The sequence below is a fragment of the Schistocerca gregaria genome, chromosome 1 (assembly GCF_023897955.1).
Source record: "Schistocerca gregaria isolate iqSchGreg1 chromosome 1, iqSchGreg1.2, whole genome shotgun sequence".
Taxonomy (NCBI): Eukaryota; Metazoa; Arthropoda; class Insecta; order Orthoptera; family Acrididae; genus Schistocerca; species Schistocerca gregaria.
The window spans coordinates 789,295,081-789,311,606 of NC_064920.1; the positions used below are offsets into that span (position 1 = coordinate 789,295,081).

The 16,526-nt window shown below is 38.6% G+C and overlaps 1 protein-coding gene across 1 annotated transcript in view; it reads left to right on the forward strand.

The window, feature by feature from the left end:
- LOC126269609 (thyrotropin-releasing hormone-degrading ectoenzyme-like) overlaps window positions 1-16,526 on the forward strand; it is a 253,127-nt gene that overhangs the window by 120,269 nt on the left and 116,332 nt on the right. Inside the window, exon 12 of the mRNA XM_049974005.1 lies at window positions 6,332-6,515. Coding sequence (XP_049829962.1) covers window positions 6,332-6,515 — 184 coding nt within the window. The remainder of the gene's footprint in view (window positions 1-6,331; window positions 6,516-16,526) is intronic.

Here is a 16,526-nt window from a genome sequence, read left to right on the forward strand (position 1 = left end):
CAAATGGACATTATATATGTTAGAATATTGATACAAATTATCAGTATTTTCATATCAGCATCAATACCTGGTACAAGTTCACAACAGTAAGTAGTGGGAAAATTACATTAAGCAGATTAACCATAAATTTATTTCAGCATGTATGAGTACATTCTTGAATAACTATTTTACTTTTGCCTAAATGGAATATGCATTGTTCATTCTGGCCAACAATAAGACAATGAATTCTTTTGTAAGAAATGGATATTAAATGCAACACATAAAAAATGCACACTAAGGCTTCAATAGAACCAACAAATGCAAAATCTGTGAATGTAAGAACAGATTTTAATATAATCATATTCTAAGCTTGTTTATATTTTTAACAATGACAGTGTTTTGAAAGTACATTGTAGAAAGTAATAGGGAAAAATTATGAGCATGTAACACTGTCCACAAAAATTCTCTTTCATATGTGGGGAAACACGAACCTGCAGGGGCCCCTGGGTAGTGGTCATCATCTGGTGTGTTTGATCCCAGGCCATAACTGTGAGACAGATCTGCAATGTTTTTTGTGTCATGATAGCAGCTGGTATACATCTACATCTGCACACTGAAAACCACTGTGAAGTGCATGGCAGAGGGTATGTCCCATTGTGCTGGTTATTAGAGTTTCTTCCTGTTCCATTCATGTATGGAACTCGAGAAGAATGATTATTTGAATGCCTCTGAGTATGCAGTAATCATTATAATCTTATCCTCACAACTCCTATATGAGTGATATGTAGGAGGTTTTAGTATATTCCTAGAGTCATCATTTAAAAATGATTCTTGAATCTTCATTAATAGATTTTCCTGGTATAGTTTACGTCTATCATCAAAAGTCTTTCAGTTCAGTTCCTTTAGTATCTCTGTTATACTGTCCCATGGATCAAACAAATCTGTGAGAAGATGGGACAGTCAGTGCCTGAGAAGGAGGAGGAGGAGGAGAAGAAGAAGAAGCAGGTTCCATATCATTTCTTTAATTCTTTGAGTAGGCAATAACATGCATCAAAGATGCCATGCTGAAGAAGAGGGACACAAACAAGGTAAATGACCTCCATAGTGTAGAAAAGCTACTTATTATCCGGTAGCTTCTGCTGTGGTACCCAGAAGTAGCCAAACATTTAAATCGGAACAGTGGTCTAGAAAGTGGAGCGGAGAGGAGAGGGGGAGGGGGGGGGGGGGGGGGAGGAGAGACAGTTCATGATACTGCCAGAAGATATGACACTGGGTACCAAACTGCATGATATCCACTACTGACATAATCTACTCTTGCATGATTGCTGAAGGTAGAAAGCAATCAACTACTGCTCTTATTGCCTGCCCAGACTATCTTGGAGATTTTCTTCGCATTGTGTTCGCCATGGCACATTTTTCCCTCTGCCCTTAAACCCACCATTTTTTAAAAGTTTCATCCACTTTCTGTCTCTGAATGGGCCTGTATTAGTGTGAAATTGTACTCATATGTACAGATTTTATCACAGTCCTGCATCATGTCGTGACCTTGATTCAAATAACTAATCAATGCAGAGGTGAAATATGTAGATCATTTGTGATTGTCACCACCATGCTAGTGTGAGTGTGAACAGACTCCACTCTCCCTTTTTTGAATCTCCAGCTCAGTGTTTCCTTATATATGGTGAGTAACAGTCTGTCTCTTCAATAATATAGTTGTTATTCCATCCTAGATTTTCCATTGCTTGAAGTACAATAGATCCTGTTTAGTATGACTATATGGTAAATAATAGCATCATCTGCAATGCAGTTACCAGCAAAATGGAAGCTGTGGGGTCGGGTTGTGAGTCATGCTGGGGTAACTCAGATGGTAGAGTACTTGCCCACGAGTGGCAAAAGTTCTGTATTTGGGTCTCGGTTCTGCACATAGTTTTAATCAGCTAGGAAGTATCACATGAGTGTAAACTTCACTGGACAATGAAACACTCATTCTGACAACATCTCCAAGGCTGTGGGCAAGCCATGTACCTACAGTATCCTTTGTTCCATGAGTACTAGTTCACAGAAGGGCTTCTGTGAAGTTTGGAATGTATTAGACGAGGTACTGACAGAATGGAATCCATGGGAACAGATTGTGATTCGTGCTTTAGTAGCTCAGGTGGTAGAGACTTGCCTGTAAAACGTAAAGGTCCCAAGCTTGAGTTTTTCTCCAGCATACAGTTTTAATGAGCCAGCACACACTGCTGCAGAGAGGAAATCTCATTCTGGAAACAGCCCCAATACAGTGCTAAGCAATGTCCCACTAATATCCTCTGTTCCAGGAGTACTAGATCTGCAACATTGGCAGAGGAGTTTATGTAGATTTTATAATGTATGAGATGAGGAACTGGCTGATTGGCAGCTGTGGGGATATGTTGTGATTCATGCTGGGGTAGCTCTGATAGTAGACCTCTTACCATCAATTGCCAAAAGTCTTGTGTTTGAGTCTCAGTCTGGCACACAGTTTTAATCAGCCACGAAGTATCATATCAGTGCACTCTCTGCTGAGGAGTGAAAATCTCATTCTGGAATCATCCCCAAGGCTTTGCTAAGCCATGTTCCCACAATATCCTTAGTTCCAGGAGTGCTAGTTCTGCAAGTTTTCCAGAAGAGCTTCAGTTGTGGTTGGAAAGTAGAAGATGGGTACTGGTGGAATGAAAGCTGTGGGCTCGAGTCATGGATTGTGCTGGGGTAGCTCTGATGGTAGAGCACTTGCCCACGAATCCCCAAAGTTTCGTTTTTGAGTCTCTGTGTGGTACACAGTTTTAATCTGCCAGAAAGTATCATATCAATGCTCACTCCACTGCAGATTGAAAATCTCATATTGGAAACATCTCCAAAGCTGTGGGCAAGCCATGTCCTCTCAGTATCCCTTGTTCCAGGATTGCTAGTTCTGCAAGATTCACAGAAGAGTTTCTGTGGAGTTTGGAAGGTAGGAGATGATGTGCTGGCACAATGGAAGATGTGGGGATATGTTGTGATTTGTGCTTGGGTAGCCTAGATGGTTGATCACTTGCCTGTGAAAGGCAAATGTTGTGAGTTCAAGTCATGGTCTTTCAAACAATTTTTAATCAGCCTTTAAGTTTTATATCAGCCCACATTCCACTGGATAATGACAAACTCCTTCTGGAAACATCTCCAAGGCTGTGGGTTATCCATTTCACCACAACATCCTTTGTTCTGGGAGTACTAGTTGTACAACATTCGCAGGACAGTTTCTATGAAATTTCAAAGTTAGTAGTCGAGGTACTGGCTGAATGGATGCTGTGAGGACGGCTCATGATTGTGTTTGGGTAGCTCAGATGGTAGAACACGTGCCTGTGAAAGGCAAAGTTCTTGAGCTCGAGCCATTGTCTGGCACACCGTTTTAATCAGCCAGGAAGTTTCATATATAAACGTACACTCCACTGCGAAGTGGAAATCTCATTCTGGATAAATCCCCAAGGCTGTGCTAAGCCATGTTCCCCCATTATCCTTTGCTGCAGGAGTGCTAGTTCTGCTATTTTTGCGGAAGAGCTTTTGTGGAATTTGTAAGGTAGGAGACAAGGTACTGGCAGAATGTAAGCTGTGGGGGTGGCTCATGAGTTGTGCTGGGATATCTCTGATTTTAGAGCCCTTACCTGTGAATGGTAATAGTCCCATGTTTGAGTCTCGGTCTGGCACATGTTTTTATTCCACCAGGGAGTATCATATCAGTGCACACTCTACTGGAGAATGAAAAACTCATTCTGGAAACATCCACAAGGCTGTGGGTAAGCCATGTATCTGCAGTATCCTTTGTTCCATGAGTATTAGTTCTACAAGATTCGCTGAAGAGCTTTTGTGAAATTTGGAATGTAGGAGACGAGTTACTGGCAGAAAGGAAGGTGTGGGGACGGGTCATGAGTCGTGCAGGTGTAGCTCTGATGGTAGAGCACTTGCCTGCGAATGGCAAAGGTCCCGTGTTTGAGTCTCGGTCTGGCACACAGTTTTCATCTACCAGGAAATTTTGTATCAGCACACACTCTGCTCCAGAATGAAGATCTCATTCTGGAATATTTACTCCAAAACAATTTATATAGATTACAAACATTAGACACCCTGCAAGAATTTCTTGGGGAATGCCAGGTACCACTTCTGTTTTACTGGAGGTCTTTCTATGACTCACTATGAACTGTAACCTTTCTGGCAGGGAGTCTTGAATGCAGTCATGCAGTGCTGTTAATACCCCATAGGGACGCAATTTGGTTGGAACTCACTTGTGAGGAATGATGTCAAAGTCCTTAGGAAAATATGGAAAAATTTATTTAATTTGAGATCCCCTGTTGATAACACTCTTTACTTCATGAGAACAAAGGACTGCTTGTCTTCCATTTCTGTTTTATTGGATGATTTTCTGTGTCTCACTATGAACTGTAACCTTTCTGATGGGAAATCTCAAATCTAATCACACAATAGAGACAGTACCCCTCTGGCACACAATTTGATTAGAACTCATTTGTGAGGAAGGATATCAAAGGTCTTTTGAAAATATGGAAAATTGGATTTAATTTGAGATCCCCTGTCAGTATTACTCATTACTTCAGGACCTTCAGGAGGATAAAGAGCTGTTTGTGTTCCAAAAGAACTTTTTTTCTGAATTTGTGCTCTTTGTCAACAGATTGTTTTCTTAAGTGCAATTTTTAATGTTTAGACACAGTATATGACCCAAAATTCTACTGCAAATCGATGTCAGTGATATTTCATTTCTTCAGTATTGGTGTGAGGATGGCAACTTACCAGTCTTCAGGTATGGATCTTTTGTCAAATGATCAGTTGTATATGATTGCCATGTATGGAGCTTTTGTATGAGCATACTCTGAAAGGAACCTAACTAGTACACAATCTGGAACAAAAGACTTGTCTTTATTAAGTGATATAAGCTGCTTTACTACATAAAGAATATCTGTTTCTGTGTTACGTATTCTGGCAGCTGTTCTTGATTCAAATTAAGGAGTATTTACTCCATCTTATTTTGTGAAGGAATTGCAGAAAAACATGTTTAATAACTCCCCTTTAATGTCACTGCCAGTGGAAACATTATCATTGCTATTCCAGAGTGAAGATGTTGACTGTGTCTTGCCACTGGTGTACTTTAAATATTACCAGAATCTTGGGACTCTCTGCCAAGTGCTGACACACAGTTTCATTGTGGAAACTTTTAAAAGCATCTCACATTGAAGTACATACTAAGTTTCAAGCTTAAGTAAAAAATGATCATTCTCAGACATTTTGCATTCTTTATATCTTTTTTTATTACTTCTCCTTGAATAACTTAAAACATGTAGTGAAATTATTGGTATTTTTGACAGAATTCTATTGGGAGTGAATAAAAACTGGTATATCAATTGACAGTAAGTGAAAAAAGTTTAAAGCATCATCCAACAAAGGATATTATATATTAGTAGTACTCATAAAAATAGGACTGTAATAGAATAAATTACCTCAAACAAACTGTTGGCACTATTAATAACAGCTGATACTCTGTTACTGTGAAGATAGTGCAATGAAACAGTAAGGACATAACACCTGATATTTTGTTACTGTGAAGATAGTGCAATGAAACAGTAAGGACATGCATTATCTGCTTGGTCTTAAATTATGCCAAATTTTACACCTTTACTATTGTCACATTGCTACCTTGAGCTTATGTTTCATTAATGCTGTACATTTTCCTGCTTCAGGTTACATCTACCTATTTGATGTTTCCCATTTATTAGATTACATTATCTGATATCATGTCTTGTAATTTGTTCTTAACTTTTTATTGCTTTCTACATCTGTCATTTGTGTTTAAACTCTCTGATTACTTTCAAGATGTTCCCTTATGTATTACCTGTCAACCACCAGTAGCTCATCATCCATATTCTGCAGCCAGAGACTTTTCTATTAATCCTCTTTTCTTGCTCCTAGCGTCTTCACTGTTTCGAAGTTTTGAGTGTTTGTACCTTCCATCCAACATCTGTATGTCTTACCCTTCATTTTCAGTTTTTTTCTTATTTCCTACTCTTTGGAGTGTCCATAGGATGAAACTGTTTATGAATTGCATGTGCCAGAAATTCTATGTATCTTTCTGAATTCTGTGTATTAGTGTTGGTCTGGCTGTTCTTTCCAGTGACTTTTGAGTAGATCATTTCCTTTTGTCATTTAGTCTCAGGTTAACATATATATTCTAATATAATGTAGATGATTCACCTAGAGTCACATGAAATGTGAAATCTTGGCTTTGGCTGATTACATGAGAAATTAGAAACTTCACTATCGGGTAGCTTACATAATATTACGTTTTTATTTGCAGATTATATGAGACATTTGCATCAGATGACATTGTTTTGGCTATTGAAGATCAAGCCCAAAAGCACTCAGCTCTTCCTGCTGGAGTGACTGTGTCTAGGATTGTTAACTCGTGGATGAAAGCTCAGCAATTTCCAGTAGTCACTGTGATGAGAAACTATCATACAAGGACAGCATATGTTGAACAGGTAGTAACAAATGATATTTTTTACGTATGTTTGTTCAATGTTTTTACTTCTCTCCCTTCCTCTCCCCCCCCCCCCCCCCCCTCTCCCAAATCCCACTATATCTCCCCATTCCTCATTGTGTGTGTGTGTGTGTGTGTGTGTGTGTGTGTGTGTGTGTGTGTGTGTGTGTGTGTGTGTGTGTGAGGAGGGTGGAGGGAGACAGAGAGATATGGATATGTGCAGTTTAGTTCTTTGGATAGCTTTCTGGTTGGAAAATGTGATCTAAGTTCTTGGTTTATGAATATGTGAAAATGTTTTAATTCAGAATTACCATCACGGGAACCAAATGTTGCGACAATTTGACATCCATTTTTCTTCACAGTTTGTAATAGTAAAGTACCTTTGGTAATTTGTCATTCTTCATCCTGATCATATGATATTATTAGTTTATATCAAGAACTGTTCCTTATGAGAAATATCCCTGCGCTATTCTGATGTCATCATTTCTTTTCTCACATTCATATCTACGCAGCTGAGCCAAGACATTATGATTCCTACTTAATAGTGTTTCTGTCCATCTTTGGAAAGCAACACAGTTTGTTAGCTAGGTTATGACTTCCCTTGAATCTGTGATGAAGCTCTCTTTGTTTTCATAGCAGTTTTCTACCAAGGATCTTTCCCATTCCTTAAGACCATGCTTTGAACATACTTGTCCAAGACACATTGAAAATAGTTGTGCTCACACCTACATCCTCAGTACTGAATATTTTATTTTATCTGAGTAGTCAACATCAAATATTAAGTACTGAGGATGAAGGCGTGGAGCACAAAAAGAAAAAAAAACTCAAAAGCTTTGTTCAGTATGGCTTAGTCAAGTAAGGAAGATAACATGGAGAAAGCCAAAATACTGAATTCAATCTTCTGAAATTGTTTCACCATGGAAGATCATAAAACAGTGCCTCGTTTCAGTCACTGTATGAACATCAAAATGGCAGATACTGAGATAACCAGTCACAGAAGAGAAAAACAACTACAGTTGCTTAGTAGTAGGAATGCATAAGGACCAGATGAGATACTTATAAGATTCAAGAAAGATTATGTGAAAGAATATGCTCCCCTTTTAGCAGCACCTCATCATAGTTCACTGGAGCAATGAAGGGTACCTTGTGACTGAAAAAATGTGCAGGCTACTTGTATTTTCAAGAATGATCTTATGGCAGATCCACATAATTATAGGAAGAATCTTAATGTAACTCATCCACATGAGAAGTGGTTTACAAGACACTTTTTCAACTGATTCTTGAGCCCTGTTCATCAATTTGGGTCCATTACCAAGTAAGATTGATAAAAGAGAGAGAGAGAGAGAGATACTGTGGAGTGAAGTTTACGATGACCTTCTGCAATTCTGAAATCTCTTCAAACATTTAATTTGTCAGGAAAATTTTAAATTTGAAACAGGTTATATAATTTTCATAAATTATATTTCAGCAGTCTGAGTGTGCAGAGCTGGTACATATAGTGTCCCAGATGTGTTCTATTATGTTCAGATCAGGTGAATTTTGTAGTCAAGACACCATTGTGATTTCACTATCATGCTTCTCAAACCATTGTAGTAAGATCATTGCTTTGTGACATGGACAGTTATCCTGCTGGAGCATACCATCACGATTGAGGGTGACATATGAAGAAATGCAGGTGGTCCACGTTAATAGTCATGCAGTGCACAGCTGTCATTGCGCCTTCAGTTACTACCACAGACCCCATGGAAGTACAGCTAAATGTCCACTATAGCATTAATATTGCTCCCAATGGCCTGCATCCATGACATTTCTGTTTACCTCGATATTGTCATATTCAGACATGCTTATCAACCTGGTGTAACCAGAAAAATGATACATGCTGTGAAGCCCCATGTTCAACAATGTGCTCTGAACAGTGTGCTCATAAACGCTGCCATTGTACCCTGTCATTAGATCTGCCACAGAGCACCACCTTCACTGCTTTACAGAGCAGGTAAGCCACCATCCAGCACATTCTGCCACAGGACTTGGTCATCAAACATCTTATGACCTATTCATTGTTTCACCATCCTTCAGCTATTTTCCATAGATACTGATGGCAACAGCATGTGAAAAGACAACCAACTTTGCCACTTCTGAGATGCTTGCTCCCATATGTTGGGCCATAGCAATAAAGTCTCTTCCGTCATTAGAATTCCCAATTTGTGGCCCATATCATCACTAGAATGATTCCCCATTCACCTCTGCTCCACTTATATACTTCAATGCTTCAATAAGTCACATGCAAGCAGTGCCACTGGGTGGCATTCAATCCTGTTGATGGCAATGGTCAAAATTTTTTTTGTTCATCAGTGTACACACAGCAACATGTCTCGAAAAATTCATATTGATACTTTGTCTAGATGAGAAATTTAATTTTCTTACTATCCATATCTCAATCAGATATACAACGTCTGGTATTCAGATTGATTGAAAGGCTTTCTGAATGGTTACTTTTCATAGTGTATAGATTTTCAATGGCTTGTTTTACTGTGCCCTTCTTTATCTTCTGTTTTTCTATTTACATCATTTGACTATTTCACATAAATTAGACATTTTGTAGCGAAATGAAGTGTTAAACATGATGAATAACTCTGTTTCAACAATTTCTTCAATCTACTGTGGTAATTTTTTATACAATTTCATTTCCTAGTAGAAAATCCTATTTTAAATTTGATAAACATAAGTTCAGTCTAGATCTTGCCCCATGACTGTGATAGACTTGTTGGTGTGGCAATTATCAAGGCTTTCTATGTGTATAACTAACTGTAAAATAAGTTCTCATAATATGGTTCAAATCCACAATGTTATGCACTTACCTTTACAACGAGTCCAACTACTATTTCTAATTATTATTCTCATGTCTCTTTTCTAAGGTTTGAAAACTGTGTTAATATTTTAACCATTTATTGCCAGCAACAGAATAGTTTAGCTAAGTAGTGATTGCTCATGTGAATCACGTGTAACCAAATGGCACTAGTTTTTACATGCCGATGATACTGATCTTCAACAGTTCAAAAATATGGCAAATAATGGTACACTTATGATAAATGTCAGTAAGAGATGTGAAAGATCACAATGTGCAACCATTATGTAGGCCTGAAGCCTTCATTCATCATGCTGAAGGGGATTTTCTGGCAGCAATTGTGAGAAAAGATTGTTACGAACTGCAGGTTGTGGAGCACATTGGAACAAGCAGTGCCTGTCACCTGGATTCTGAGGTCATATGTTATTCTTGACTCACTACAGTGATTCCTGGCATTCTCCCTTAAAAGTGTAGTCCTGAGGTGAGTGAAAGGCTTTACAGAGACTTCAAAGGTTGTGTGGCACGCCAGGCTCCAGCTTTATAGATTTTCATCACAAGAACTGAGAATGTAGAGTTATGCAATACATGTCATAGGTTGTTACCTAGGTAGTTAACTTCAGAGCTTCTACAGATGATGCTTTATCCATAATGAATTACTGTCTGAAAAAAGCTGTACAAATATTCAGTCAGGTCTTGATAAAATTTCAAAGTGGCACAAAGATTGACAATTTTCTTTAAATGTTTACAAATATAAAATTTTGCACTTTACAGAAAAAAGGAAAGAAAGAATGTAGCATCCTGTGAGAATAATATCAATGTGTCACAAATGAAATCTATTAAGTAATACAAATTCTGGGACGTAACAATCTGTAGTATTATGAAATGGAATGATCACATAGGTTCAGTCATAGGCAAGGCAGAGAGCAGACTAGAAATCCTTTAAGTCTGTGGGAACCAAATCACATAGGACTAACAGAGGATTACAGATTTATACAGTGGATGGCAGCATGAATGGACACAGATTTGTTTGACTTACAGGGGTCTCCTGGAGACAATGGAAAACATGAACTTGCAGATGCTTGAATATAGAGACAAACTATCCCATGAAAGCCTGCTTAGGAACCTCCAAGGAGCAGCCGCAAGTGAGGAATCAAGAAATATATTACAATCCTCTATGTATCAATACTGTAGGCATTGTGGAGACAAGATTAGGCTAATTACAGTACACACAGATGCAGCCAAGCAGTCATTCCTCCCTCACTCTATAAATGGATGGAGTGAAAGAGACTGCAAGAATGGGTGCCATGGGAAGTACCACCTACCATGCACTTTACAGTAGTCTGCAGTAGATGTAGGTATGGCTGTCTCTAATGGCATAAGATGCTGATTTCATTGTGTTTGCTAGCACCTTTATGTGTTCTATGACTAATTGAGGATCAATATTCATTCCGATAGGTTTATGTTTATTACAAAGCCTATAGACATACCATCCACATTTAATTTAGCAGTGTCAGTTTTGCTCTTCAAACTGAAATTCTTGGTATTGTTTTCTTTGGGTACAATGTAACTTTGTTGCATAGAGACTGATAGGAAGCATCACTGAAGGCCTCATTCACTTTCTATACAAGGAATTCACATATTTCTTCTGTGATTATAGTGCTGCTGTCACCTACAAAAGGAGCAGAAGCCATTAACTCAGTTTTGTGTTTGGGTGGTGTAATTAGGTAGGACTAGACTGGTGAGCATTAGAGACTAGTGAGATAAATAAGTTAAGATCTTCATGTCAGGATGACTGGCAACTAACTAACAATAGAAATATTTTGTGTTGAGTTCATTAGGAGAGACACCAATTGCTATGCAGCATTTCAGGAAGGAAATAAGAACCTGGATTTGGCTAGAGGGATGAGTAGTGAGCTATTGATTTTGGTAATAAATGCTGGCATAGTTTTTCATAATGATAATAAAATTCCTGGATGGAAAAATAGGAAAAATAAGGGAAAGGCAATGACTTAATGTATGGAGGACTGGTGCATGGCACACAAAAACACATTATAGGAAACAATTAATACTAGCTTTCAAGCTCTTACTCTTCTTCTGGTAAGAGTACGTACATTCACACTGGTAAGGCTCGTGTGTGACTGTATGTACTCTTACTTGGTGCTGTTTTTGAAAGACATGTTCAAAATATCTCTTTGTTTCATCAACTAAAGTATTTTCTCCTGTTCTTGCTGCTTCACTCACAAATTAATCCCTCTATATACTTGCCATTTAGAAACAGTCTGTTATAAAATAGTCATAGACACATGCACTGCAAGTGGGGGCACTAAGATTCTGCCTCACTTCTTTTAAATCTGGAGTACAGAATTTTTATTCATTACAGCATTCTCATACATTTCAGTTCTCTGGGATATAATAACTTTTATGTGTCAGCTGTATAATTTATTTCTTGTGGCATTATATTTTCAAAACTGGCAAACTGATTTATATAAAAGAATGGCAATTTAGAGTCTTAGCTCCTCTTGATGAAATTTTGCAGGCACTCATTTACACAATATAATATCAATTTTTTGTTGATATACTCTATAGCTTTAATTATGACATCATCAGTATTACTCATTTCCATTAAGATGTGCATATTTCCTGACCTATTAATAACGTTAATACAGTTCAGTAATTTTTTTAGTTCTTTCTTGGTGCTGGCAAATTTATACATCTCTTTTTTTCTGTGTCAGCCCGTATTAACCTCTTCTATGGCTGTTTCATTCTATGAGATTTATGATCAAGTTTTGACAAAAATTATTTTATGATACAGGCACATTACTATAAATTTTAAATTGGTATCATTTTTCTTAAATACCCCACAACAATCTCTATTTTGTATCTAGTTCAAATCACTGTAAAGATTCAATATTTTCCTTGCACATGTACCTTTGTTCATTTTAGCTGGTTAAGTATTACAGAATGTGCAATAACAATAGGTGGAAAGTTTTTTCAGGCAGAGCACTGTCATGAGAATTTCACAAGACTCTTATTGAATGCAAGTTGAAATATTCGCTACTAGAAGGAAAGGGAAATAAAACAACCAAATAAAGCTGTCACAATAAACACTGAAATCACAACAGGCCTTTCTTCTTCTTCTTCTCCTTTTTTTTAGTAACTCAACATTTAATCCCGATTTCTCGTAAATAGCTTCCAGGAATAATTTATCTAACAATTGGCTGTAGTGTGTTTTATCACAGGTACAAAGTTTATCTCTGAAGTTACTCTCAATCTTGAGTAATCTTGTGTCATTATTTATTTGCATTTGTGTAGTTATAAATACAAAGTAGTTCTGTGCTTTTCAGTGCTGTGTATGTTATTTTGTGTAGCACATAAATCTTCCCATATAAATGATTTCTGACAATGTAGGAACAAATAAAATCATGGACAGGTAAATATGGCACAACAGCAATGGAAGACATTCACAATCAGTTGCATGTCGTCTGTGACAAGATCCCAGAAATTCATCATGAAATTCAGTTTTTGCAGCACTCTTTTCCTGCAATGCAGAGATTGAACATAGTGCAGAGAAAATAACCAAGCACTAAAACAACTCAAAACCCCTTTTTGTTTCAATGAATGCAAACAGCGATGCTACACTCAGGGGCAATGAACTGTCTGTCTGTTGGCTGAAGCAGTTCTTCCATGCTGCATTTTCATTTATGGGACCTACCATTTGTTCCTGACCAGCCACTAATTTTGTTCATGGTCTTGGAAATTTTTTTTACACACCAACAAGTTACTGATGATCATGAGCAATTTATGGTAATGATCAAAAATTTAGACCAACAGGGAACATCATTGGTTTTGGACATTAATATGTGTCTGCCATCTCATGAACCTTACCACACTTTGAAATTGAATTAACTGCTCACTGCACCAAATCACCAGATCAAAGGCTCAGACAAGTGCTTTTAGAAAAAAAAGTGTGGTGATAAAATCTCTTCAGAGGGATAGACACAATTAAAGGTTTCAGATGATTTGTTGTTACATATTTGACAACAGAAGCTACCACCACAAGTGCACATAACATTGGTAGTGCATTAAGCTCAACCAATAAACAGTTTGCTAAGAGTGGCAGGTTGAGTATACACAGCATTGGAGTCTCCAGAAATAGTTGACATGATATCACTGACAGACATTGCAACAGCCAACTACACCCAGCAGACATCAAACTCATCCAAAGAGATAGCACTGGGCTGCTTTCTCATCATCCCCAATTAGCCATAGAGTGTTTTTGAAGATCTCTGCAGTATACACACAATGCTGGCCACACAGTTTTTGGTACAGCAGAAATGAAGAGGATGTAGTAAACAGCTTTGGTCCCAACCCACTACAGTGCCACAACTGCAAGGTCACTGGCAACCTGGGGGCAACTTAATTAATGTTTGCTGGCATTGAGGGCATTTTGGTCAACAAGCATCAAAATGCACAAAACCATGCCTCTATCAAAATGACAACTGTGATATGGATTAGGTGAACAAAAAGTGTCACCAGGTGCAGATGCAAGATAAACAACAGATGGGACATCATCACAGAGCAGTAAACAAACTGCACCACAGCAGCTAGTATGCCCACAGTAGAAGTAAAATGTCTGCATAAGCTTCACAAATACTACTGCAACTAATATATCGTGTTACATTACAATAGTTGCACATATCAGACAGGTGTATGATTGTGATCTTTCTGGTTGATCATGGCTGAGATGTCAGCACACAAACATCCCAGTGTACACCTGAGAATAAGTCAGATGAATGTTCACATCTGAAAGCAGTTAACAACTCAGCAACTGACACCTACGGCCACAAAGAACTTATTATCAATGTAAGCCTCATGGTGGAATCCTGCCCACTCATTTCTTATAGGGTGCATAGGAATCTGTTTTCTTGGATATCCAGACAACACACAAGCAATTCATATTAATGAAGATTATTACAGTAATTGAATTGACAAGATTTAACTTTCATTTTTACATGATTGGCCACAAGCTATTAGTGACATGCAAATAATCATTGTCCTTTGATAGATACAGTTCCCATGCAAGCTAATCACACAAGTTCATATAGCACTTCTATCATTAATATTACTGCAGCTTTTCTAGTGATCTCTTCTATTCCAGGTCTACCACTGCAGCTGTGGCTAGGCAGCATGACGCTTTTATCCTCTTTGTGTAGATACCACTCCATTCATGGTGACAAACCAGTCAGGGTGCTGTTGGCTGACTTCCTCTCACAGCTCTCTCTGCTGTATCATTCCTGATTTTTGTGCCAGTACTGAACATTTCTCCACCCCCCCCCCCCCCTCTCTACCAAAGTGAAAATGGTGGGGAGAGCAGGATTGTAGGTGCATTGCTGGACCAGAAGCTGTCGCTGCAGGGTATGTCAAGCTTCCAGTCATACCCTGCCATTCGGCCTTTGCTTTGGCAGAAACATCCCCCAGAAAATGACCAAAAGAGTACATGTCCATCTTCTGATGGCATGAAGCAGATGAAGGTGGTGACTGCTGCAGTGTGGGTGGGTCCAGCCCCATCAGTAGGACGAGAGGAGGAGGAAGAGCGGACATCCCACGGTGTTGTGATGACACCCTCTGGCAGCTGCTGGGGCCATGCCATCCTCTGGATCCATAAATCTGGAGGGAGAGACACTGAAAGATCATAGTGCACATAACAGAGATGAAATTGATTTTTATGTTGACACTGCAAGCCATCTGGACCTGAAATACATGCAAGCAGCAAGTCGACGAGCATGTTGCCTTGCGCCCACTGTCTGCTGCCACTAAAAACCCTGTAAAAGACAGTATCATGTGGTGCAAAGCAATTCTTGCAGCCTTTTTCCAATATTGGACCCTGAGGAGGTTGGAGAAGGTGGAGCAGTGTCCAATTACAGCGGCCGTGAAGCAATTACACCAGCGATGGTCCATCTCATGGGTACAGTTGACAGGAGGTGCAAACCCACTGCAATGCTTGATCTCTGGTGTGTGCGGAGCTAAGTTAGTCCATCTGCTGCTTGAAGGTTCTGACAAAACGTTTCACTATGCCATTTGAGTGTGGATGAAATGGTGAACCAGTTAGATGCTGTATGCCACTGCAGTCATAGAATGTTTCAAATTCATTTGATGTGAACAGAGGTCCATTGTCTGACACTATTAATTCAGGTAAACCGTCAAGGCAAAAAATAGAGGACAACACCTGAATTGTGCTACGTGATGTTATGGAGTTCATTGCACTGAAAAAGGAAACTTGCTATACGAGTCAACCAGTCAACCAACGGATGTTCCAAAAAGGTTCTGCAAAGCCTATGTGCTCACAGAGCAGACTGATGATTTTCTGCACATGCATGACATTATGGCATCATCTGTTCTATTTGGGTGTCTATACCCTACCAAGTACAGTGTATATGTGGTAACTGTTTTGTACAAACAACCCCCGGTGTCCTTGGTGAAGTAACTGCAACACTTCTTTTCGCAAAGCTTTAGGGATCAACACATATGACTGTCCACTCTCATTTTGAATAAGAATGACTCCTTTCTGTATAATGAGGCTATGCTGATGTACAAAGTATCGGCACACTACATTGTTCTTTATGCTATGCAAGCATAGCTGTGCAAATGCATGTTAGCAAAATGTTCAAATGTGAATCAGCTTCCTTGACCTGTGAAATTTTCCTATAGTTCAGTAGAAAAGATTGAAGCAATGTGGAATCCAGAGGATTGATGTCACAATAAAATACAGCAGAAGTGTCAACATCTGTATCAGAGCCAATCAGAAGATAGAAAAGTGCATCTGTATTACCATGTTGAGCTGACAGATGAAAAACAATCTCTTACTGATATTGAGACAACAACAAAGCCCATCTTTGCAATTTTTGGGCAGTTCATACAGGAACTGGTTTCATTGGACAAAGCAAGGACTGCAAAGGCTTGTGATCTGTTACTAAGTAGAATTTTCTACAATACAAATAGTGGTGAAATTTGGTGACACCAAATACAATAGCCAAAGCCTCTTTTTAAATTTTGTAACTGTTATACTGAGTTTTGGACAACACTTTTGATGTGCAAGCAATAGGCCTGTCTTTATAATCAATTCTGTGTGAAAGCACTGCACCGATTCCATAAGACGAAGTGTCAACT